This window comes from Mercenaria mercenaria, chromosome 15, assembly GCF_021730395.1.
Source record: "Mercenaria mercenaria strain notata chromosome 15, MADL_Memer_1, whole genome shotgun sequence".
In the NCBI taxonomy this organism is placed as follows: domain Eukaryota; kingdom Metazoa; phylum Mollusca; class Bivalvia; order Venerida; family Veneridae; genus Mercenaria; species Mercenaria mercenaria.
In genome coordinates, this window is record NC_069375.1 from 15,876,988 (window position 1) to 15,904,242 (window position 27,255).

A 27,255-nucleotide genomic window follows, 5' to 3' on the forward strand; every position below is an offset into this window, starting at 1 on the left:
AAACCAATTTTTAGCTCACCTGAGCACGAAGAGCTCAAGGTGAGCTTTTGTGATCGCCTTGTGTCCGTCGTCCGTCCGTCGTCAACAATTTGACTGTTAACACTCTAGAGGTCACAATTTTGACCCAGTCTTAATGAAACTTGGTCAGAATGTTACCCTTGATAAAATCTTGGAGGAGTTCGATATTGGGTCATCTGAGATCAAAAACTAGGTCACCAGGTCAAATCAAAGGGAAAGCTTGTTAACACTCTAGAGGTCACAATTTTGGCCCAATCTAAATGAAACTTGGCCAGAATGTTGCCCTCAATAAAATCTTGGACGAATTTGATATTGGATTATCTGGGGTCAAAAACTAGGTCACCAGGTCAAATCAAAGGAAAAGCTTTTTAACACTCTAGAAGTCACAATTTTGGTTCAATCTTAATGGAACCTGGCTAAAATGTTGCCCTAAATAAAATCTTGGATGAGTTTGATATTGAGTCATCTGGGGTCAAACACTAGGTCACCGGGTCAAATCAAAGGGAAAGCTCGTTAACACTCTAGAGGTCACAAATTTGACCCAATCTTAATGAAACTTGGTCAGAATGTTACCCTCAATAAAATCTTGGACGAGTTTGATATTGGATTATCTGGGGTCAAAAACTAGGTCACCAGGTCAAATCAAAGGAAAAGTTTTTAACACTCTAGAGGTCACAATTTTGGTTCAATCTTAATGGAACCTGGCTAAAATGTTGCCCTCAATAAAATCTTGGACGAGTTTGATATTGGGTCATCTGGGGTCAAACACTAGGTCACCGGGTCAAATCAAAGGAAAAGCTTGTTTACACTCTAGAGGTCACAATTTTGACCTAATCTTAATGAAACTTGGTCAGAATGTTACCCTTAATAAAATCTTGGACAAGTTTGATATTGGGTTACCCGGAGTCAATAACTAGGTCACCAGGTCCAGTAGAGGCCACATTTATGACTGTATCTTCATGAAACTTGGTTAGAATGTTAATCTTGATGATCTTTAGGTCAGCTTTGAATCTGGTTCATGTGGGGTCAAAAACTAGGTCACTGGGTCAAATCAAATAAAAATATAGTTAACACACTCTAGATGCCACATTTATGACCATATCTTAATGAAACTTTGTCAGAATGTTTATCTTGATGATCTATAGGTCAAGTTCAAATCTGGGTCAGATGAAGTCAAAAACTAGGTCACCAGGTCAAATCAAATGAAAAGCTTGTTCACACTCTGGAGGCCACATTTATGACTGTATCCTCATGAAACTTAGTCAGAATGTTAATCTTGATAATCTTTAGGTCAAGTTTAAATCTGGATCATATGGGGTCAAAAACTAGGTCAACGGGTCAAATCAAAGAAAAAGCTAGTTAACACTTTAGAGGCTACATTTATGACCATATCTTAATGAAACTATCTTGATGATCTTTAGGTCAATAGGTCAGGTGAGCGATACAGGACCTTCATGGCCTTCTTGTTTCCTTACACATCTGGAGCAATCCGGGGATGGCAATCCGGAACTCATCCGCAAGTCCATCCGGGGCAGTGTAATTCTAGCTTTAGTAAACCTGGTGTATGAAATATGCGGAATTATCCTTCTTTGCTATCATTCTTGCAAACTTATTTCCTAAAATTCAAATTCATAACGTTAGAATGGCCGGTACATATTAATACAATCTTGACAGGCATACGTATGTTTTTGACAACACAGAAAATGACGTCAAATGACCTTCAGCTTTTCTCGGAAGTAAAGAAAATGAAAGTACACAGGTTAAACTTGAAGACGAAAGTCGCATTTGCATTGGTCAATAGCAAGGGTTCTCGCACCCCGTCAAAATGTTTGCGCGTGGACTGCTGTTTTAGCTCGACTATACAAAGTATAAGAAGAGCTATTCTACTCGACCCGGCATCGGCGTCGGCGTCGGCGTCTTTCCGCGTCCCCACCTTGGTTAAAGTTTTTTTTACACTTTCTCTTTTTTCAACTTATCTCTTTAATTACTTGATGGATTTGATTCAAACTTGAAACAATTATTTCTCATCATCACCAACATCATCTGACATAAAGGCCATAACTCTGGCACCAATATTTCATGATTTATCCCCCTTTTCACTTAGAATTTAAGGTTAAAGATTTGATGCACTTTCACTCTATCTCTGTTATTACTAAATGGATTTGATTTAAACTTAAAATAGTTGTTCAACATCATCCCCAGCATCATATGACACAAGATGCATAACTCTGGCACACATTTTTCATTAATTATTCCCCCTTTTTACTTAAAATTTCAGGTTAAAGTTTTGATGCACTTTCACTCTATCTCTGTTATTACTAAATGGATTTGATTCAAACTTAAAATAGTTGTTCAACATCATCACCCACACCATATGACACAATGTGCATAACTCTGGCTTGAATTTTTCGTGAATTATTCCCCCTTTTTACTTAGAATTTCAGGTTAAAGTTTTAAGCGCGCTGTCTCCTTTGACAGCTCCTGTTTTTGCTAATGAGGAGTCAATTTTCAGCACTTTCTAACGATTTGAAAATGTCTGTGCTTTAGCATGATATTTCAGCTATTCAACAATGAAAAAAAATATTTGCACTCGGAATAAACACAAATTCCACAGGGGTCCGTAACAGAGCAAAGGTATATGGAGATATTTGGAACTTCGTTAGAAGGTCCCTTTTTATGTTGTCTAAAAGTGTCAGTATGCCTCGGATGTTAGATACTTTTGTATTTGAGAGCTGCAGACCTAGACATTTCAGAAATATTTTCAAAATGAATTTCGTGTAATAAATGTTGATTCTACGGAAGCGTGTAAGTGCCATCAGGCGCTAATACGTTTTATTATTTTACGGCCGCGGAAAGGATATATAGACAATGAATTTTCGTTTGTTTGTCAGGTATCTCTATGACCATTGTTGTTTAGAGATTTAAAAGAAATTTCCGAAAACGTTTTTGCTTATATACTGTCTAAATAATTTTAGAGAGCACGTAGCTCTAATCTCATTTCTTTTTTTAAAAAATATTTATGATAGATCTAGGTCTATGTAACGGGCTGTTTTGTTCCAAAGCCTTAATTTGACTGACCACCTTCAGGATAAATCAGATGTATATAGGAAAGAAGCTGCTTTAGAAAGAGAGCGTAGTGTAGGTCAGTTTCTTAATAACACTTAACGGTAAGGTAGTTGTGCGGGCAGTGGCTGATATCTACATGATGCACTCTCTACTGAGAAAAGAAATATTAGAAACTTTTGAAATGTCTGGCGTGTGACTGGCGTAAGTGCTGGCAGAGTTGTAAGATTTCTTATTATAACGTTCACACTAAAGGCGCTAAAATACATTTAAGAAACATTTTATGACAGTTTGCGCTTACCATACCCTATTAGAACTGTATGCTTTTCCGTTTTTATAAAATTTTGCGATTATCCCCATATAATTTTCAACTGTTTTAAAAAAGCGGAGTATTTCTCTCTTGTTCAAAAAAATCTAGTTTTACACTTTAAAGGGATAGTTCATCAGTCTGAACCAAAAAGCAAGCGTGTAGCTTCGAAATTCATCAGGATAGCGAAAGGAAGTAATCTTTATCATATAAACTTGCATTTTCATGGATTTCGAATGTATAATTGTCGAGGGAAATCTTTACAAAATTATAAAATGGTTCTTATATGTAAACAAATTCCTGCGCCTAGGATTGAGCGATTATATTTTATAAAAAGAGTATAATATCTTGCGCATCACTACAGTTCATATTTGAGCGTCTGCAAAGACGTTTTAAGTATTTAGCCTGTTTATGCATGTTTACGTTATGTATTACATTTTTCATGGTGTATTTAAGGGATATAATATTTCAATACTTTTATATCACAATTAGACAAATGCAGCGCTATTTGTTTGTATCTCCAGGGCTTCAACAATGGCACTCTTGGTTTAGAACAATACATATTTTGACCGATTAAGTTACACCATTGTGTGGTTCATTAGAAATGCATCAGAATAACTCAATGACTGGGACTTGAAGGGCCTATGGCCCATTTGGCTTTGACCCCCCCCCCCCCCCCCCCCCCCCACACCAAAGTTAAACTCGCTCCTACGCCTATGCTAGTTTAACAAAGACAGAGCTAAAATGAGACTGGTTGCTACACTAATTTTTGACCAAATACAAATAAACACATTGTCTGATAACTTTTTTATTGTGTTAGTTAAATACACGCTGTGTTTTCATTTGGTCATAGCAATACTACATGTACATCAACAAAGATGTCATTTATACAAGAGACGATTTCAACATAAATACAGTACAGCATACTTTTAATCATTATGTTTTAATAAATATGTTAGAATGAAAATAAACAAAACATTCTGGTGGTTTGTTGTTTGATTTACAACTGTCTATTTAAACCACTATGGATTCTCATATACATATATATCATTATTTGATCATTCTGAAGGTATAAATAAGCTTTTGTTTTTGAGCGAGTTTAAATGTCGCATTATTGACACTGCAAAACAAAAATGGTATGCTATTATTGAAAACAGCTCTGTATCGTACATGTATAAAAACTTAAAATGTCTTTTGAGAGTTATTTGGATATACTGCCAAGATGTTTTACATTTTATTTTTGTAGACTTAGGATGAGGGGTCTTCCATTCAGAATACAGACTGGCAGATATAGTAGAAATTTGAATTCCTCGGGAGGAAAGATATTGTTTATTTTGCAAAAATTTAGACATTGAAGACGAATACTAGTGCCGTTTTGTTTGTTTATGTAGATGTTACGCTGATATTAGAAAGAATTACTTAAAGTACAATATTCTAGACGTCCATCGGTGTATAAATTCATAAAACTTCTTAATTTAAATAACAGCCGAACGTATTCATTTATCTAGATGTGTAGAAAAAGACCTAACCATCAGAAATGCAATTCTAACTGTCAAATGTTGATATCTTATGTTCATTCTCTACATATTTTCTGCTGTATATGTAATTACATTTAAGTCTAAAATACTAAATATACAAAGATTTCTTATTTCATGTTTATTGCTACGTTGGTATTATATATGTAAAGAATATGTATTATGTACATGATGTACTATGTACAAGTCTTAATAAAGTCTCTGTTCTGTTCTGTTCTGTTCTGTTCTATCCTATCATTCAGATGCTTGGATATTTAGCCATTAACGCTTTTGCCCGCGTGGTTCAGTTCATGCACAGATTTATCACTTTGGTAAATTAGTCACTAACAATACAGATATCATGATTAGTATTTTAGCGTTTGAAATGTCCTTTTGTCTATTAGTAATTGGATTGACGTATTTGTCATAATTAATTTTAAAATCTGTTTTAAGTTTTCAATTTGGCCAATCATAAAATGTATGAAATAATATATAGACAACAGAAGACTAAATGATTGTTGTAGTCCAATGAAATTATTCTGTACGGCGTGTACCAAATTAGCAATTCTTGTTATAAAGATATTTCGCTGGTTCCTGTTAAAAAAGTTTAACAACGCCATCAACTTCAAATCATAATCCTCAAGTTATCGAGTTGATAAGTGACTCTGTTGCATCAAAGTTATATTTCTCATCAAACTTAAAGACCTTATACAAATCAATAATAGCTTGTTAGAGGTTTATGTTATACATACAAAACAGTGAAAACACTAAATGACTATTTAATGCAAGTAGTGATAAATATCGAAAATTGAATAAAAAATGAGACAGTGCATCATGTTACATACTAAAAAAAAAGAAAAAAAAAAAAGAAAAAAAAAACAAAAAAAAAAAAACAAAAAAAAAAAACCTTAAATATGACTGATCTAAAATTAAAGAAGAGAAACAACGATGCTTCAAAAAGATTTTGCAGCCTCTCTTATGTATTTCAATATTTTCAGTATATAACAAAGAACCAAGAAAATCTAAATAAGCTTTTTTATATGAAATTTTAATTCCAAAACAGATATGATTTTTATTTAAAACTACTCTTGTCTTAACATTAAAAGGTGAACTAAAAATACATTAGTTGCAAAGTCAACATATATATATAAATTAACACGGTGTTTATATACAAAAATGCCTGTGTAACGTAGTAAGTTATTTTATGTTTCAAAAGTAGTAAGCAGTTACACTGGGGTCATTCTTACCCTCACTAAATGTCTTTTTTGAAAAGTTGACTATAAATGATATTCATTGTCTTCTTTTAGATACTACTCAAGGTACATTTTATTCCAAATATGGATTTTTTCACGACAGAGTTATGGCTCTTGTCTGCCTTTCAGTTTATTTCGTTTACATTTATCTTTGTTTCAAGTTACATTGAATTGCAGATTTTTATTGTCCTTAATGTTACATATGGGAAACGAAGTACATAAATAGAGATAATTTTATACGTATTTATGACAGTTATGGTTTTTCTGCACTCAAGACCCCAACCCCTTATCACTGCCACCATCCACCCCGACACACCAAAAGCCAAATGCTGTCTTATTATGTCATTCCTTTTATCGACATTCATTAAAATACCTTCACTATTCTTGTCTAAAATATTAAAATGTGACAAATTATGTAGAATTAAAAAGGACATATATTTCAAGAATATAATATCTATTATGACCAATTGCTGCATGATCTCCGAGGTTTATGTGAAGATATACCTTCCTCGGTATCATAGCTGTAGAAGAAAAACAAAAAATCTACCATATTTATTAATAACAATACCCAGTTTTTATGTCCAGTATTGGGAATATTTTTTAAAAATAAAACAACACGGAGTTACGACCCTTGATTATATGCGTTAACTTGCAATATGATCCTTAAGGTTTGCAGAAAGTATCAATCCAATGCATTTCAGGTGCTAGAAATATTGAATGAAATGTTGGAACAGCTTCCAAGTTTGAAAAGGGAAACAGAGTTATGGCAGCTGATATGTGGATCTGTCTTATAATCTTGATAACCTGTTTTAAAATTTCAATGCAACACTTCCATTGGTTTCAGAGATATTCAAAGAAATCCATAATTCTGCCACATTTTGTTAAGTTTAAAACGGAAATTATTTTGTCAAAAAGGACAGAGCCATTGAACTTGATGTATAAATTTTTATTTTGACCCCAAAGGTATTTGTAAAGCTTGAATAAAATGCATAAAATACTCTGTTTTAGCTTGAAAAGAATATCTGTATGGGTTAAAAAGATATTCAAGGAAAACAGTTTGGAGCGGACAGGTGAAGGACGGACGCAGATAATTAGTCCTTTATAGCCACACCGAACTACCAGGCTCCCAACCAAAATAAAATGAAAAACTAAATAAACAAATAAATAAAAAATACAGAATGTTCATCTTACCATTAAAACGAAATATAATACAAAATACATTGTAACAGATATGTGTGCATTTTGTGTTTTTAAGAATAAAACAAAAAGTTTACATGGTAGAATTTTGGTTGATGATATGTTTCAAATTTCTTTTCAGCATAAAAGTAAGAATGAAAACAAGAAATTAACAGTCTCAATGACATTTTGAGAAACGTGAAAAAAGTAGAAGTACTTCTGGATGGTTTCGCTAACACAATGTTTATGCAGTAGGTTTTTATGCTTAAAAGATCTGATCTAAGTCCACGCTTCCTGCTTTCGAAGGTTGAATTTTTCATTCCTCGGCATATCGTACAGGCCCCCACCAGCGTCTGGAGTCGATACAACTCTGAAAATGTAAATAGTGGGTATGAAACACTAACGTAAATCAAAGTTCTATTTCAGATTGTATAGGGAGACTCTGTCTCATGTGTTTATTGCTCTATACTTATCGAGACTTCTTATACCCATTCGATTTTGTTGTAATATCTTTCATCATACTAAAAGTACAATTATTACATATCTAGACAAGTTTGTAGTAAATAACGTGTTAAAAGTTCAAGAAAATCCAGTAGATCTAATGCTATAATATCAAGTTATGTACGACCTCAAAGCATTTCTAAAATTTACAAAATACATAAAAAATATCTGAATTTACATAAGAAATGGTGGTGAATCATGATAAAGCACTTTAACTTCTTTATCAATGCCATATTTTGAAACTTATACGACCATATATCAGTGACAAGAAATATGTATGTAAACATATTGCTCACTGAATAAAAGCACAAGAATCAACTATACTACCTCTATGGCTGTGTTAAGGGTGCTCGGAAAATATACCTTACCTTTTATTTTTTATGTGACTTTTTAAACATGGGTAAAGTTAATCAAATGAATGAAAAAATGATAGAGTTTTGAAAACTTTCAGTTCTCATATTTTCGTATTAAAATATATTTTTAAAATGAAAAGCCGTTTTAAAGGTCCAATACTAAGGAAAGTGAACATTTTAATTTCTTTTAAAAAGCACAGAAACTATTTCATTTTAATGGAAAATGAAAGTTGGTATGTAGAAATTCGAAATAAATCGCAGTATATGTACAATTATTTTTCTATGAAGTATGAAGAAAGTTAAAAAGACCTGGGGGGTCATTCTGTCGATTCATTGAAATTTCAACATAATACACATACATTTCTTTGAGTTCCAAAGACCTTCTGTAAATTTTGACCTGCCAATCTTCATTATTTAGTGTCTTGCAGAAGTCTATGTACTGGCTATGAAAAAATTGCCTACTCACTTTCCCTTAGTAATGGACCTTTAAATGACATACAGTTATAAAGCGGCGTAGTGATGTTCAAAATTTTTAGAAAAACAGTGTAAGTTAAGCGTTCATAATTAATCACTTTTTTTTTTCGAAATAATGATTAAGAGCAATTAATAAATTGCTTGTTTAATAACAGTTCAATTAATCAAAACATTATTGATTTAATTTGTGTTTTAAGAAAGTTTAGGCCATTTAAAAACATCACTATTAACAAAAAACATGGACGTTTGGTTTTTGTCCATCCGATCGCTGTCTTATCAGTTCTAAAACAGAAAATACAACGGATCTGTATGCAAACACGATCTCTCCTACTAAATTTATTTCTGTAATTATATTACTTTTAGATACTATGATAGGCCCGATATTTTACACCAATTTTACACCGATCGTATCTTCTTTAGGCCCCTATACAGCGATAGTTTGTTCGTATTGATTCAATTGTATTGAAAAAACAATCTCGTTTCGTGAGATTTCTATGGCAAACTGTTCGAGTATTCAATCATTCTCTACAAATTATTTAAATTCGTCTTGATATCATGAAAAAAGTAAGAGAAAATATCTGTATTCAATGTGCATAGAAAAAGCAACCAGATCAACGCAAGGACGTTCGCCTACAATTGGACTCTACAGAGGGGAGAAACAGATGGCTGTGCTTCGAAGATAAACAAGATGTATTGCTATGCAATGACATACTTTTGAAAGGGAACTGGTAAGGGGCCGTGATAGTATACACCAATAAATATATGCAAGACAAGATTATGAATTTTAGATAAAATACAGGGTTGGTAGTTTTAATAGTTTTTCTGGCACTGATCATCATGTTTTGTAACAATATTTGACTATATAGGCGACAGAACTGATAGGTTTTCATTTTTTTTCATTTAAGTATTGTACAGTAAATACGGTTAATCAGATGATATTGTTTTTTGTTCTATCTGCATGAACAAATACAGATCTAGCATGAAAAATAAAAACATCTTTCCTAAAATTTAGAAATTTTGGACATGGCTTATGGCTCAATCAACTAGATATGTGGAGAAAGTTACGTTAACGGTCATATGTAGAATCGATATGTCGTCTTAGAAAATGATGTTTGTATAGAGACATGTCACCTTAGAAAATGATGTGTGTTAAGAAATATGTCACCTGAGCAAAAAATGACATGTTTTAGTAATATGTCGCCTTAGAAAACGAAGTGTGTTTAGAGATATGTCACGTAAGATAATGATGTGTGTTTCATTTTTCTATGTTATTCAATTAGTCGTGGTTGTATATTTATCTTTGGTATACGAGTGTCTGCGCTATTAAGGTTTACGTTGTTGTGTGACTGTTATTAAGAATCGTGGCATTCCCTTATTATATTCGGCCCTGTTCAACTTTCCCCTTCGTGTTCCTCCACCCCCCCCCCCCCCCCCCCCCAACCCCCCCCCCTCCCCCCCAACCACGGCCCAGTTTTGCCCCTTACAATTTCCTTCTCCTCCATCTATGTTTAGCATAAATTTATATGTACTTGTTGGATGTTTGAAGCAAACCGTCTGAAATATTTTTCCATTACAGCTTCCGAGAAATCTACCCTTACCTATTATCGTTTAGAGATGTGTCAACTTAGAAAATGATGTGTATTAAGAAATATGTCAATTTAGAAAATGACGTGTGTTTAGAGATATGTCACCTTAGAATATGAAATGTGTGTTTAGATATATGTCACCGTAGAAAATAATGTGTGTTAAGAAATATGTCACCACTGAAAATGATGTGTGTTTAGTTATATGTCGCCGTAGAAAATGATGGGTGTTTCGAAATATGTCGGCGAAGATAATGATGAGTGTTTAGAAATATGTCGCCTTAGAATATGGTGTGTGTTTAGAAATATGTCATCTTAGAATGTGGTGTGTGTTTAGAGATGCAGTGTCTTAAAATGGATGCGTTTTGATAACAATATAGTAAGCTTCTAGGTCAATTATCGTTAAATAGAAAAAGAGTGTCGTGAAATTTGTCCTTTTCGTGTTTTACATACGTTTCGGTTAATTGTACCAGGTACTACTTCAACTGAATTATTAAACAGTTAAATTATAATAAAATAAGGTTTAGTTTTAATGTTTGCATATATAGAATTTTGTAACATTTACCTCGATGCATATGCGGTCCAGAATGTATAGTATATATCGGTAAATTGTATTGAAGTAATATGGTTATCAGTGGTTATTGTACAGTCAGAGATTTATCTGTATGCAAGTACGTATACGGCCATATAAAAACACCTAAGCATTCCGTTTGGCAGATCGTGACCGAATTTGTGAGTGGAGGATCGAAGATATATTTATTACTGGCTTTGGTATAAAATTATTTAGGTGATGGACACTCATATTGCAGCTTAGAAATGATCTTGCTGGGTCCTCTGCTACGAATATCTATTGGTACGGTGTCCGCAGTATAAGCTGATGGTTTAAGTTATTGTGCCTGAACCGAGGTTGAGACAAGGTTTAAATATAGGTGTTAGCGATATTGTTGGTGTTTGAGCATTTGGTTTGAATAGTGTTTAAGGTGGACATCTAGGTTGGGTTTTGAAGGTCAGTCCCTCATCCTTGCACGTATGCATCTTTGGTTTCCATTATATACTATTTATAGTCGTGGTTCGTTGAAGAGGTTGAAACTACGGTTTGAAACACCTCTGTTTTAAAGGTCATTAAATTTAAGTTGTATTGAAACAGATGTGTACAATAAGGCCGCATAGTAAATTGTTTATTGCTTGATTTTTTAGTTAATTTATGTTCAAACAATCATTTATCAAATCATTGGTCAAAAATAGAAGAGGCGTTAAGAAATTCATTATAAATGTTTTTCAATCAAAATGCAATTAGTTTAAGGAAAATTATTTATATAACACAATTTTGATAATATAGTAGCTCGGTATACGTGAACCAGGGTAACAGCGTTGAACATGATAACATGGCATGTCTGTCAAGGTTTTAAGTATGGTATTGCAGTCAGCGACATCCATTCATATAAGAAGATCTTCTTTAATATTTTAATATATTTTTAATATTTTTAATGTTTCCGAAGAACATGACATTTTTAACTCGACTATACGAAGTATAAAGAGAGCTATCCTACTAGACTTGGCGTCGGCGTCTTTCCGCATCCCCACCTTGGTGAAAGTTTTTTTTACACTTTCTCTTTTTTCTCCTTATCTCTGTAATTACTTGATAGATTTAGTTCAAACTTAAAAGAGTTATTTCTAATCATCACCCACATCATCCGGCGTAAGAGCCATAATTCTGGTACCAATATTTCATGATTTATTCCCCCCTTTTCAGTAAGATTTTCAGGTTAAAGTTTTGATGCACTTTCATTCTATCATAACTGAATGGATTTAATTCAAACTTAAAATAATTGTTCAACATCATCACCCACATCACACGGCATAAGGTGCATAACTCTGGCACACATTTTTCATCAATTATCCCCCTTTTTTCTTTGAATTTCAGGTTAACGTTTTGATGCACTTTCACTCTATTTCTGTTATTACTGAATGGATTTGATTAAAAACTTAAAATAATTGTTCAACATCATCACCAACATCATATGACACAAGGTGCATAGCTCTGGCATATTTTTATCTGAATTTATTTCCCCTTTTTACTTGAAATTTCAGGATAATGTTTTGATGCACTTTCACTCTACCTAACTTATTACTAAATTTAATTAATTTATTTAATTAAAGATGGTTTATTACATACTTTAAACAGTTCTATTTGTATGTAGAGGTTTCATGTAATTTAATAACTACTTATTTACTTATTTCATGTGTATAATTTCATAATGTTGTCACAACAAAATATTATTTTCCCTATATGTTGAGTATTTCTTAATATTTTTGACACAGACTCAAGCTATTGTGCAATATGCTCATCAGCCATCTGAGTCATTAAACACTTCATTGATAGCTCCAGTTTCCTCAGATATGCCCATTTTCACGATCCAGCACCGAAATAGTCGAGCGCGCTGTCTCCTGTTACAGCTCTTGTTTATACATATATTGCTGTCTCAAATAATCATTTTCAACAGTATACAAATGTTTGAGAATGCTACGTATGTCTGAACAAATGCTTGATAATCCTGTTTGTCTGAACATGTAACCTCCTTAGCGTTACGGATTTCTGTAATATCAGTTTCTTTTCTATGCTTTTAGTTACGATAAAGACATAACATTACTGGCAACCGATAATATATAGGCATGATTTCGATCGCTCCTCGCGGTTCCGTAAAATCAGTCGAGAAAATGCTCAGTGTCCAAGAGTCTCGCAGTTGATTTGACGTGACTGTGCTCCATTATACACAGCGATTATCTCGTTAAATCAAACTATATATAGTCTTTGAGACAATGAGCTTATGAAAATTATGATCTAAGTGTTTTTCATAAACTACATCATTGTATTTTGAGAGAATTTGTCAATTTTTGAGCGGATATTAAATTCCATTAAAATATTCCTTATACTAACATTTCAAGTTGCGTCAATAAACTTTGGTTCGTTAGTTGAATATCGTTCTACTAAGCATGTACTTTTAACTACCCAGTCGTAAATCGGATCATCTAAAATGTATAAGTATACCAACCTGGGTGAGGTTTTCTTCTTTATTACAATAACAGCAATGAGGACTGTTATCAGGATAAGGCCAGAAAGTGGGATTGCAACAAACAAGACCAGCTTGGTATTTTCAGCATCGTCAGTATCTGTCTCATCTGTCTCGGCTTCACTCTCACTGCACTCATCTGTTTATATCATAATCTTAACATCAAGTAATAGAATCTAACAAATATCGTTTGAAAGCATAGAAACAGTAATAGTCCTCAGACTTATTTAATCTGTTATGATTGGTAATGGACTCTGCAATAATTTTGTTGGATCATATCTTCTAACAACATAATGTATGTCCGTCATATCATTTGAAATACTGGAGACATACCACAGGACATCATTTCGACACGGACGGGAACTCGAATTTAACTACCGCGCTTTGGGTTAACCAGTTTTATTGCTTCCTATCATGAAAAAATATCTACTTAATTGACGATTGAATAACATTTGACATAGATATTAATGACTAGCATGTAAACTTTCTGTAAAAATGACTTTAACATGCCGAATAACAAATTCTACGATAATAATCGTCGAAAAGTTCTACATATAGTCTCTTTTCAAAGTTTGTCAAGAAAATAAACACAACACATCAATTTATTTAATATTTATCTCTACCTTTGGCATAATTGTTCGTCCATCCAAAAGGATTTACCGAGTCGTTGCATACCATACAGGAATCTGATGGACTGGAAATATTTTTGGCGTAACAAACACCGTCGATGATGCAATATCCGGTCTAGAAATAAAATGGGTTTCTATCATATATTGAATACAATCCTTTCCTTCATATATATCAAGTACAATAGTTTGCCTAGATTTAAGTATATGTAATATTTTCCCAATTTATAGAATACGTGATGTATGGCAACATGAGCAATATCATAACCTTATGATATCACATAGTATTACCACAAAATAAAGAGTCATATAAGGTTACTTAATTTAAGAAAGTGATTTCATATTCAATGTTTACTTAATTGTGTAGTAATTGTATGCACACTTCCTGAGTAGTTTAGTGCCAGACTATCTTGATTTATTTAAAATACGTGTCATTTATGAATAATTTTGTGGAACTATAGTCATTTTCACGATGATCATCTCAAATTCTAATAGAAAAAGGTCATGATCTGGTATAAAATGGCATTTAACAGTATACAATTGAGCAAATGTACGGTTAACGCACGTCTTTTTCGTGTAAAAACATCTGAAGAGTCCCAAGGGATTTATAGATGCACATTCTCGGGATTCTGCATCTGTTGTTACACGACATAAACGTGTGTTAACGCTATTCTGGCATAAAACACAACTCAAGTACTGAAAATATCGAAAATACAAGACTATTCAGCTCACGTAGCCGTGTCACGTTGTTATGGACACATGTTTACAAGAGTAGATTTTTTTAACATGTGGTTATTTCTTATAAGATTTATATAATACAAGTTTGACCCCCCTTCTTTGATATAATCGGTATACGATGAAAAGGTACACGATGAAATGGCGTTTTAAATTGTACAGAATATCGTGTCAAAGAAACCGATACATGCATTCTTCAATTCTCTTGTAACTCAACTTAGGAAAAATTGCTTTGCACTCCAACATATCTCGAACAAAGTTTGACAAACACGAAAACTTGAATTTTCAAATATAGATATAAACATCTCGGATTGCGATTTATGAAATAAAGCATGGTTGGTGAATTTACAAATAAATTTGAAAATATCAAATAAATACCGCCTACTTATCAACTGTTTAATTAAGAAATAATATATCTGTTCCTATATTTTATCAGTTAATAAAATATGGGCAGGAGTTTGGATGCGTAATAATTAAATCACGAGTGCGTAGCACGAGTGATTTGATCATTCGCATCAAAACGACTGCACATGTTTCATTAATTGATAAAAATTATTGGAACAGATTTATTATTTCGATTCTAACAACGCAAATAATTCGCATTTTACAGTTCTACATTTTCAGCGTTACGTCGTTCGGGTCATATGCTGTTACAATTTACCCCCTATGGTTAGAAAGAGTTGCATAGCCAATGGAAAGTATAGATATCTTAATTAAGCTAATTGAATTCGCTCAAAGAGATCGAAACGTGTTTTACGGTCCTACACATAACTCAGTATGACTTTTTATCATATTTATGTTTTTGAAATGCTGTTTTCAACCGTTTGGCCCTGAAATAATTTGTATGTAATGTAACTGAAGTAGAATCTCTTATGCCACAATCATAGGGGGTAAAATATTTTATCGTAGATTCATGTATAGGCGATTTCGCTATATGTTTATATGGCAATTGCTGCAGATCGTGTTAGAATAGCTATTATAATAAGCTTGTCTATGTGTAAACACTCTTACGCTAGAATGACGTCACGTTACCGTAGGGTGACGTCAGAGTTTTTGTTGCGACCAAGAAAGAGTGCTTCTTTATTTTATCTACTGATTTAGATTAAGGGAAATTAGAATCGAAATAATTTATAGCGAAAAAAATGTTATAACACTATTTATACACTCGGGCGGAATACGTCGTACAAATAATTTCACTCGGGCTGCGCCCTCATGCAATTATTACGCCCTACGTATAACCGCCCGTTCTGCATAAATAGTGTTAGAGCACTCTTTTGCTAAGAATTATTTCTTAATTAGAACTCCTTTAAACTAAAAGTTTACAACTTTCGCTTGTTTCAACGTCTTGTTTATTTTGGCATTACAAATTAGGCTACAATGATGTGAAGTAGACGGGAACATAATTATAAAGATTTAGTGTATTATTTAGACTGAGTATGTTAACTTCTTCGAAATGGCGTTTATCTATTATCTTTAGGGATTGAATCGTGACGTGGAAACTTACTTTTGAAACAAACATACGGGCATAATAATTATAGTACGGAAAGTCAACTCAGGCGCGTAAGGTTGCAAAATGATATTTTGATAAAGTGATAGATTAAAATCTGAAAAGTAGATCCCTCGGAAGCACCGAGAACAAGGCAAACAGTGAAAATTGCAGACTCGGTTTGATTGTGTCTGTTCATGAGCAGTAATGGAAAATGCAACACTGCCCTCGCCCCCTAGCACCGGCTTAAGCAGTATTCAGTCTTAAATCTAAATGAGTTGAAATCAATGCTCCCGAAGGACCAGAAATTATAACAACACTAAGATGAAGTCGGGGCGACTTTTTACGGCCGCCACACAGCACTTAACATCCGCTGTTATGAAGTACATAAAATCTGAAAGGTAGATCCCTCGGAAGCACCGAGAACAAGGCAAATAGTGAAAATTGCAGACTCGGTTTGATTGAGTCTGTTCATGAGCGGTAATGGAAAATGCAATAAACCATTTTATATGCCTCGGACACAGCGCATGGTCACGAGAATCTCTTTGTTTATACACGTATTTTTTGCCTTGTTTGTACGTACCCAGAATGTTTGCAAAAAAACCCAAAGATTTTATGCAAGAATGTAGAATGGAGTTAATTTAAGTTTTCAGGTACTTTTAAACAAGTATATACAAGAACATTTTTGTTGATTTGTATGTTTAAATTGATGGCATCCAATGATAAATAAAAAAGCCGCATATATCTAAAATTCAGATAGATGTCAAACAATGAACACATTCATTAAATACATACATTTTAAGTTTAACAAATTAAGTTACATGTGCATTTAAAAAAATGTACAAATTTTATATCATCTATAATCAAGAAGAAACAACACTTAATTTATGTAAGAATAAAGTGAAATATGTTTGAAGTATTTATATGACAGATATAGAGTGTATCGAGTGAGGTGATTTTTTAAGATCCAAGCACCTGTTTATTTTGTGGATTTCTCAAATAGGCATTATAATACATTATAATTCTGAGAGATATAGGTCTTTATTAACGCAAAACCCCGCAATTATATCGAACTATCCATCAATATAAAAAGTTTCATTCAAGAACGCTTTCAAAATAATTTCTGGACGGCGGTAAACGTCAAAGTCTGGCAATGTTATACACCTAATAATTTGACTGAATTTGGCAAAATGCGAAATGATGTATATGTACTGACACAATGAAGTAAGAAATAAATTACCGTTAGAACAATGTTGTCTGTTCCATTTGTTTGATTGACTTGAAGACAAGTAGAATCCAATACATAAACTGTGGAGCTATTTCCAAATGTGGAGCCATCATTGCTCAGGGATATAACATATTGGTCAGCTATGTACATGTTCCCGCTAGTTGATCTTTTCCTTCTGCTATTCATATTTAGACCAACTTTGACCTCATAAGGATTTCTGTAGTCAACCTGACCTCGAAACGTTTCTATTATCTTCCAGGAACCATCGGATTTAGCCTTAAAATACAACAGCAAATAATCGTAAATCAGAGTGTAATCTTAAAGTAAAGCTGTATGTACTTATGTACATAAACGCAAATCAGCCAAATTAAATATTTTGAATGCCTAAATAAGCATCTGAGCAACACGTACTTTTAGAGATCAACTGGATTGGCTTGTCCTTTTTCATTTACTGGAGCTTTTGTGTAATATTGAAGTGTTTTACTCATGTATTGTAAATACACTTCAGCTCACATGAAATAAATTGATGGAAAATCGAAAAAAAATCTTCTAGAAGAAGACATTTAAAACGTGAACCTCAAAATGACTAGCAGTGTATGAAGAATCAGACAGTGATCCCGAAGTGGTAACCAATATAGAAGTACAGTCGGCTTGTTTCTTGTCACAGACTCCATCTCCAGCGACTCCCTCAATTTTTGGCGGCACCGAAAACTGAATTGAACAGTCGTCTTCTCCATATCCTTGGTAACAATCACAGTTGCCTGTAAAATATCTGGCATTATAAATCACAATAAATCACAAAGTATCAGAAACAGTACATTACAAGCACTTAACCATATTACTTAAGAAAAATTATCGAAGAAATCAAGACGGAAAACCTTATGAACGAGTATGTATATAACTTAAAGTAAAAGAAAAACACAACCAGTCCAGTTTGTACCTTCGATACATTGCCCATGTCCTGAACAATTTCCAGCACAGATTTGTATCATCATTTTGGCAAGTTCAGGCTTTTCTTTCTAAAACACAATAATTTTATATATTTTCATTATTGCATTATACGAAAGGATTTATGCCCGTATAATTCCAATAAATATTATGTTTACATTACTAGGTTTCAAACTTTGACTTTTTAAGTCCATACTCTCAGAACTAGCATTACAGGAAGTTGTGCCTATCACCGAAACTAACAATAGAATTACTTTTATTACCATGATCTGAATCGTGATTTGAAATATATTTTCCAGTCAAATTGAGACGTACAAAATATTTCATTCTATATGCCAATGGATTCTTTACAAATACAAAACGCTAGTGAAATAAAAAAGAATGTTTCAACATCAGATCAAAATAATTGTTTCCAAGTAAACACAAGACAGATTTTTTTCATGAGAGGCGAAGCCAAGATTGAACATGCAAGATCTGGAGTTTACAACTATCATTGTTTTCTTTGTTAAAATACCGAGACAAAATATGATATTCTTTTGGGACCATAAATTTAATTCAATTTTATTTAAGCAATGGAGTTCCTCATGAGCAGGTGCTGGGGACGTGAGGGGTGTTCTACATTTCGTCATCTCTCAACCGAGTCTGCTTTTATCTTTGATTATGTTCTATGCTTTCGAAAGATCTAATAGTACCGAATTTATAGAAATGAATTGATTAAAATTCACAAATGAAATATTTGAGTGCCCTTGATGTGGCCGTAAAATGCATCCCCGCTCCCCAATGCTTGGTGATACTATTTGCAGTCCTTTGGGAAGTTAAGTCCATTCAATGTTATGGTTACAGGAGGGAGCCCTTTGCTTCGAAAGGATTTTTCATATTTGTTTTCGCCTTCGTTAAAATAAGGAATTGTCTTCCTTATCGGTGACGATATAGTTTGATATCACACTGGAAACAAAAAAAAGATACCCACTATACAATGCACCTTCAGTACAAAATACCATTTCAGGTGCAAAACTAGCTGCAGTTGACAAACCAGTCATTATATGTATAAATAGAAACAAGAATCAAACTCGACTGAAATTTCAATATATCTTATATTAAAGAATATGGACATATAATTCTTGTAATAAATTTACAACTACGTTCACCTCACCAAGGGCGTGAAGATGAAAGTTCGTTTCATTTAAAACCACCAAAACGGCCTCAATACCATATCAAGTACATATCAATTCTTCATGTGAGGAAGCCATCCAGCTGGCTTACGGAAGGTCGGTGGTTCTACCCAGGTGCCCGCTCGTGATGAAATAATGCACGGAGGGGCACCTGGGGTCTTCCTCCACCATTAAAGCTGGAAAGTCGCCATATGACCTATCATGTGTCGGTGCGACGTTAAATCCCCAAAAAACAAAACATTTTACCAACTTTTCATTGTAACGCTTTCATAGAAATAATTCATTTACATTATTTACTTTGTCTTGTAGTGAAGTACGCGCTCTTAGAAAATGATCTTGGTGTACAATCTCTTTCGAAATATTATATATCAATAAGATAACACAGCTTGACACATCAACAGAAAGTTTTCTTTTCCTTTTATTATTAGCCCGAACTATGCTAGAATAAATTGACTTTACAGCACACAATTTGTATTCGATATTTATTCATTTATTTATGCAAAAAATCTAATGTTTGTAAGTAAATTACTTTAAATTGGCACAAATGTTCTGCTACATTAAGAATATTCAGACAATATCGGACTATATTTTCATATGAGCCCTGCTTTTGTTTAGGAAAAGTGCTTTCCAATGATTACTTTTTTTCTCTACATACATATCTATATGCAGTTTGTATGAAAAGGTCAACTAAATGTTCATCATTTCACATACAATATACCAAAAGCAATATCTTGTCTGTAAATCAAGAAAACTGTATATGAACATATACAAAAGTACTTATCGCGAAACCCGAATGATAAATTCCATCATATGCGAGATCTTATCTTGGTTTAGCTTCATCCAAAATCTGATTCTTAACATTAAAACAAGAAATACATGAGAATTCTCATCAAATAAATCTCGATATAAACAAAGATGTAAATGACAAGAATCTCACAATAAAGACACATTCACATTAAAATGTTATAGAAATCAACATTGTTACGTGATGATGTTGCTTAGAAAAATGAGTAAAATTTAATGTGGTTACAACCATTAAAAAGATATGGAATACAAAGAAACTTTTTTTTGTTTTACATGCGAGCTCAAAGTATATTTCTCTGGTAAAGCCAGTACTTTGTATTTTGCAACTATTACATAAGCAAAATGTTATTTATATGCCTTGTACAAGAACAAACCCATTTGACAACATAAAAAGTGAAATATGAAACTTGTATTTGGTTTCCTAACTGGCTAACCTGTAGTACAACATCATTTCGCACTTCGTTCTCCACATTTGCTGTCATCGCCTCACATGTTAGATCTATCCAGTTCGTCTCAGGATTAGCCTAAAATGATCAAATAATGAAAAAAATTTAATTTGTTTGCCTCGTTTTCGACACAAGAATGACGATGGTGGAGAAAGACCCCTTTGGCACCCGAAGAATTATTTCCGAAACGGACGGGCAAAACATGTGCAGAACCACCGACCTTCCGTTAATCAGCTTTTCGGCTTTCAAAGATAAAAAATATTCTCCTTAACAATTGTTTTGAAAACGCACAACTGCTAGTTCAACTATCACGGACGACCCAAGTACTTTTAATCCCTTCATTTATCTGAGGCAGCCATATCTTCAGTCACTTTGTTTTGAAGTTTAAAGGGTCTGGCATGACCTCCCGCACTTGTAGCGGGCGCTCTGCCGATAGAGAACTGAGTAGGTTCTAAGATTGTGTCTGTCGGAACAGACTTATTACTCCTAAATCAACATTGATATATCAATCCTAAATCCTGTTTTTCTCAATATATGTCTTCTGCAAAGAATCTGAATACATACGTTTATAACTGGTTTCTTGTTATGTATGGCAAATATAGAATAAATGGAATAAATCAAAAGCTTATGTCATTTTATCAAGATTATAGCCACTCAAATATAGAAAGAACATGTTTTAGCAGAAAAAATAACATCCAAGTATTATCAGCTTTAGTCAAGAAAACGAAACTGTACATATATGTAGTTTCATCTGCGTGGAGCGAGTTAAGTATAGCAAATCAATATTAATAGATACGTAGCGAAAAGCCCGTGACTGTGGCTTTGTAAACAGATTTAAACGTTTTTCCTTGTTTTTTTTTTTGAACGACTACAGCAGTCCTTTACCTATGAGTGAGGTCTGTTATGGTTATGCTTTTACTCGCCTGAATATTATTCTCGATATATATTTTTCAAAAAGCTAGACAATCTTTACAGAGCTACCTCATATAGTCAGACCCATTACATATTTCAAATCCTACCTCATATTCAACAATTATCCTAAAACTGATACAAATTGAAGAGAAAAAAAAGATATGTTTCCTGTCACATTTGCAGAATGCAAAATCACATCAAAACCATGCTGCTGTGACTATCAATATTATATGTGTGTGACATCTGCAGCGTTAAAAGTAAGGCTATGAATTTCAAATTTCAGCATTGATAAATCTATTCCTTCGGGGTTGATGGTCATTAATACGGGTAATACTAAGGTTGCTGCTTGCAAAGGTATAGAATTATTCTGTTCTGTTTCCCTCGAATCGCGAGAATTAATATTATATATCTGTGGCATCTGCAGTGGTGGAAATAAGGCTATGCTCATTCGCCCATATAATTCAATGAAAATGTGAGTGCCGCAGAATTTGCTATGATGATACGATATATTTTTTCTTGTTAAATGCGATTTTCAATAATTATTTTCAAACCCTGTACCTAGAAATCCAAAGGATCGAGCTTTTTACTTCAAGATAACCGATATTCAACATAAAATTATATTTTGTGCACAGGTCTTTCTGGAACGAGTCTTGAAAATGTCTTCGAGGTAGTCGGAATTTTAAAAAAAAATGAGTTCGAGAACTCAAGTATAAACTGTATTTGTCAAGGGTTTAAATATGTGATTACTCAGTAGAAAGCTTTATTGCATCACTTGTTTTGATTATCTACTTTTCAATCTCTGACTGTATAAATTATAAGCAGTATTTTCTAACCATTTGTTTAATGCATTCTCTAACAATTGTGAAAATATACCAGATCATAACAAGTAAAACATAAAATTAGGGCCAATCTAAGGTATAACTACACCAATGTACTCACCAATTTGTCAAAGGTCAATATGTCAAGAGTATCAAGAGCCTAACTTTAAAGGTCTTCAAGACAAAATTCCACTCCCTTTGTCCAATTTTAAGGAATAAGGAGTAAAAACAAGAAGTCTTGCAATTTTTAAGGTGTAGCACCATCAAATAGGAAACCGCAGCAATAAACTGTACAAAAAGCTTAATTTTTTTCACAATTTTATAATCTACATCCCCATAGTATAACGGGTGTGTAAGACCAAGTTTTAAAAGAATGTTAAGGCGAGTATCAAATAGTCGAACATTTGTAATGTTTCTTTATTTTGATAATACCAAAATTTTTGATGGACAAATACAGATTAACCCCCGAGTTCTAATTCATGTAGTAATAGATCTACTAGTATTCCTGTAATATCAATCCCACAATAATAGATCCATCAATGAAAGTAAAACAAAAACAAGCCTTAAATTAGACTTTTGCTCTCACCACATCCAGCATTCTGCGACAAAACCAGATGGCTATCTTGCATGTTTCCTTAGAACTGTTAGGCACAATGTGACACATAAATGTACATTTGATCATACCACTTGACTAAATAAATATGAATTTAATACAAATATAACTGTACAATAATTGAATAAATTACCACAGAGTCTTGTCCACAATTCATAATCAGCTCTTCGAATGTAACATTAACACCGTCACTTGGAGCTGTGATGACAGTACAGGCGGATAATGTTCTGTTGCAGATTTCAATCGCATCTTCAATGGTAATTGTATTCCGTTTGACGATTCTGTTTAAAAACTTTAAAAACAGTATTTCTATATTATTTTTAGAAATGTATGATAAATTACCTAATAAAAAATATATTTATCGTGTTAGATGCATATACAATGAAGTGACTTCACATTGCACGGACCTAGGTTATGACAGCGATGCATACCAATGTTTATTATTATCAAATTACTTATTATTATACCAGATTTATACAGCGCCCTTTTCATGATAAATTCGTTGAATGGCGCTTTACATGTACCAAATGCAGTCACACTTGATGCAAAATTCACCCTCTACTAGTATAGACACAGAGCGATCTGACCAGAGGGACAGAGTGAGATAAAGCTCCAGAACGGATAGAGAGAATCCATTTTAGATACAAGCATGTCCGGCTTTATAAAGCCATAATAAATTAATTTCTAGATTATCATCCCTGCCCGTCCCCTCTTTTTTATGCCGCCCCGACCTTTTTTTATCTTCTCTCTCTCTCTCTCTCTCTCTCTCTCTCTCTCTCTCTCTCAATAAAAAAAAAAAAAAAAAATGAAAAGAACCAAAAATGTACGAACTGCGATATGGTTCAGTATATTTGTTTTAAATTCAATGCTGCCGCAAAATATTCCCATGTGTAATGCACAACTTTTTTACCGCAGGACCAGCCTCGAATCGTGGGTGCACATTATACACAGGTAAAGACGACTTTCCAACTTTAAAACTTATTTTGTTTCCGATTTTCGCCATTTTGGTAAAGGGAAACTACTACTGTATACGCTAAAATCTAAGATTACGATACGTTCCGTATCGAGATTGCAGAAGATCGAGTAGTATATTTCACTTTCAAACAAAATAAATTTCATATAAATCTTGAAGTATTTTGATTAAAGAAATAAAAATTACAAATATTAAGATACTTATAAATATCGTGGATTTTTTCAATCGAGATTCAACTGTGAACAACAAAATTGAAACGAAGTGACTAGCTTATTGCCGATATTTACTGGCTATTTGATCGTAACAAAAAGACTGTCAAACATTTTGTTATCAGTCTGAATTGAGAAGCTCATGTCAGTTTGAAAGATACCATTCCGAAATATTGAAACATTTCCTTTCTTTTTATTCTAAATATTTTATTTAAAAACAAACAAACAAACAAACAAACAAAAACAAACAAACAAACAAACAAAAAAAAATATTATACTCGTTTTATTTTCGAGAAGTCGGTTCATCAAAAACGCAGGTCGATCCAGCTTCTAAATAAAATGAAGAATTGTTGATAAATAAAATATGAAATTAAAAAAGAAAGTCTACTAGTTTGATTTTACTTTATTCCGTTTTCGCCGTTTGTCTTGACATGTACTCAGGGGTTCGATTTATGTATAAATAGCTGTTCATTTGGAATACACAAGGCTTGATTTGTGAGTTTAAACTGAAATAAACCTCATGTTGATGAAAAGGACCCTTCTGCTGAAATCCTAGGAGTCTGTATGTACTCATTTGCTTATTTCAAGAGTCAAAATCCCAAGTCCGGGTCAAATGGAACCCCTGAGTACAGTTGTTTTAAAAATAAAATAAAAAATAAAAATAAAATTCTACACCCCCTGCCGCCCCCTTTTTGAACAAAATTTGGATGATAATCTAGGAATTATTTCATTATGGCCTAAGCCTAGCTCTTTACGAATAAACAGTCTGGTTATTTAACGTGCCCAGTGTATAGCAACGGTACAGGAGAAGCCGTCTTTCCACAGGCCTCTTGGTTAGGTGGGATACATTCAAGAGCATCTCAGAAATTTCCAGTGCTTGGACCGTAATGGTTTATGCTCGATTTCTGATTTACCGTATCGTCGCGCAAACAACAGGAAGTCAACAATCAAGGCAGAGAAAAAGGAAAATGGGTTACCACAACACTCCGATTACTAACTACACTTAGTATGAAATAAAAATAAATGGTTATGTTGACAGAGGCTGTAGATAGGCTTGTTTGATACCGAAGGAACGTCGGAGGCTGTGGCATTTCAACGATAAGGCTGCTAAATATTATATAAAGAAAAACATGACTTTACTAAAATTGTTAGACTTTATATCGCATGTCCGATGTCTGCATTTGACAGAAAAGAGATTTTTTTTTTCATTTGTATCATGTAGCGAAACAATCTGTTACTTTTGGAAAGCAAGATAGAACTAGAGCTACTTTAGAGAAAAGCGAATGTCTCCCACAACTGCCTAATCATCTAAATAGCAAGTCAGTCTTTATATACTGTTTACTCACTACAATTCAAAGGCCAGAACTCCAAAATGCCTGGACCGATTCGGCTCATTATCGAATTTGTCTGAGGTCTTATGGTCAAACACATTTTGTTCAAGTTTAGTAAAGATCGGATGAGAAATGTTTGAATAAGAGTGCGGACAAGTGCAAAAAGGCAGGTTTTTCGGTAATTCAAGGGCCGTAACTCCAAAACGCCTGGACCGATTTGGCTAGTTATCAAACTTGGCCGAGATCTTATGGTCAAACACATTTTATTCAAGTTTAGAGAAAATCGGATGAGAAATGTTTGACTTAGAGTGCGGACAAGAGTAAAAAGTTCGATTTTTGGTAATTCAAGGGCCATAACTCCAATATGCCTGGACCGATTGGACTAGTTATCGAACTTGACCGAGGTCTTATGGTCAAACACATTTTGTTAAAGTTTAGTGAAAATCGGATGAGAAATGTTTGACTTACAGTGCGGACAAGCTTTGTGACAGACAGAGAGAGAGAGAGAGAGAGAGAACATTGGAAGGTCGAATATGTTGTATGTAGATTTTTCCCGACAATCGATTTTTATTTCTTTCTTCCTGAAAAATTCTTATGCATTATGTTTTGAACTACAGTTCAGTGAATTTTAAGCATTTTTTTTACAAAATACCCTCTTTTGAGATGGTATTTTCGCAATTAGTTAATCTAAAACAGAGGGGAAATAGCTGAAATTTATTTCATATTAATAAAATATCATTTAAATGTATGTATTAATTGTGAAACAGTAATAAGATAGTGCAAATGTTAAATCAAAAGGACATGAAATAATCGAAGTCAATATTTACCTTGCCTGTCTTGGAACTTACAGCACGTTTTTCACGCATTTTTGTAAGTCTGTGTTTGTTTTCGTGTATAGGGCTGACAACAGATCTCTTGTTCCTCACAGTTATTGAGAGATCTACTCCTGGTTTATCAGGTTTTGTTATACATGTGTCCTCCTCATTTGCAGAGCACATTATTTCTCCATCGCCATCGGTTCCGGTACAAACACAGAAAACATCATTCTCATACCAACTGTGTAAGGTTGCATCAATCTCATCAACATCAGTCAAGTCTAGGTCATTAGTAAACGCGAGTCTGTGTTATATGAAAATAATCATCTAATATTCTTTAGTTATTCAAATGCGTTTTATTTTTGTGTTTTTATGTTGGTCAAGGTTAATGCTACACAAGTTGTAATCTTTGTTTGAATTTGCATTATCAAATGAAACATGAAACGACTTCTTGAGTTGAATAGTTTATCTTGTTTTCTTAGAATTAAAAGTTCATAAATCACATACATACCCCCAGGACTGAACAAAATCGTCGGGGTCAGGGGTATACCACCACCAGTAATACCGACTAGAAGTAGTGACTTTTCCATCACTGTGTATCAAGTCATCTCCCCAGTCACCATTAAAATTACCACAAAGACCTTCTACATACTTCATATCAGCCGGAGAGGGATAAATGAAAACATTGACCATGAATCCGTTCCAAGAGGAGATACGCACATCTACCATGGTGCCGTGTGGTAGGTATATCTACAGAAGAGGTGAAAACAAATTGAGCGAACGAGAGAGAGAAAAGAGAGCATAATTATAGAGAAACACAAAAACC

At 33.6% G+C, this 27,255-nt stretch overlaps 1 protein-coding gene across 1 annotated transcript in view; it reads right to left on the reverse strand.

Moving 5' to 3' along the window:
* Positions 1–4,180: 4,180 nt before the first annotated feature.
* LOC123555729 (uncharacterized) overlaps positions 4,181–27,255 on the reverse strand; it is a 57,390-nt gene continuing 34,315 nt past the window's right edge. The window contains exons 27-36 of the mRNA XM_053524637.1: positions 26,941–27,179; positions 26,442–26,733; positions 23,235–23,393; positions 20,747–20,836; positions 18,329–18,407; positions 17,965–18,149; positions 17,401–17,664; positions 13,937–14,057; positions 13,296–13,452; positions 4,181–7,701 (exon numbers count right to left, since the gene is read on the reverse strand). Of these exons, the coding sequence (XP_053380612.1) occupies positions 7,611–7,701; positions 13,296–13,452; positions 13,937–14,057; positions 17,401–17,664; positions 17,965–18,149; positions 18,329–18,407; positions 20,747–20,836; positions 23,235–23,393; positions 26,442–26,733; positions 26,941–27,179 (1,677 nt within the window). The 3' untranslated portion in view covers positions 4,181–7,610. The remainder of the gene's footprint in view (positions 7,702–13,295; positions 13,453–13,936; positions 14,058–17,400; positions 17,665–17,964; positions 18,150–18,328; positions 18,408–20,746; positions 20,837–23,234; positions 23,394–26,441; positions 26,734–26,940; positions 27,180–27,255) is intronic.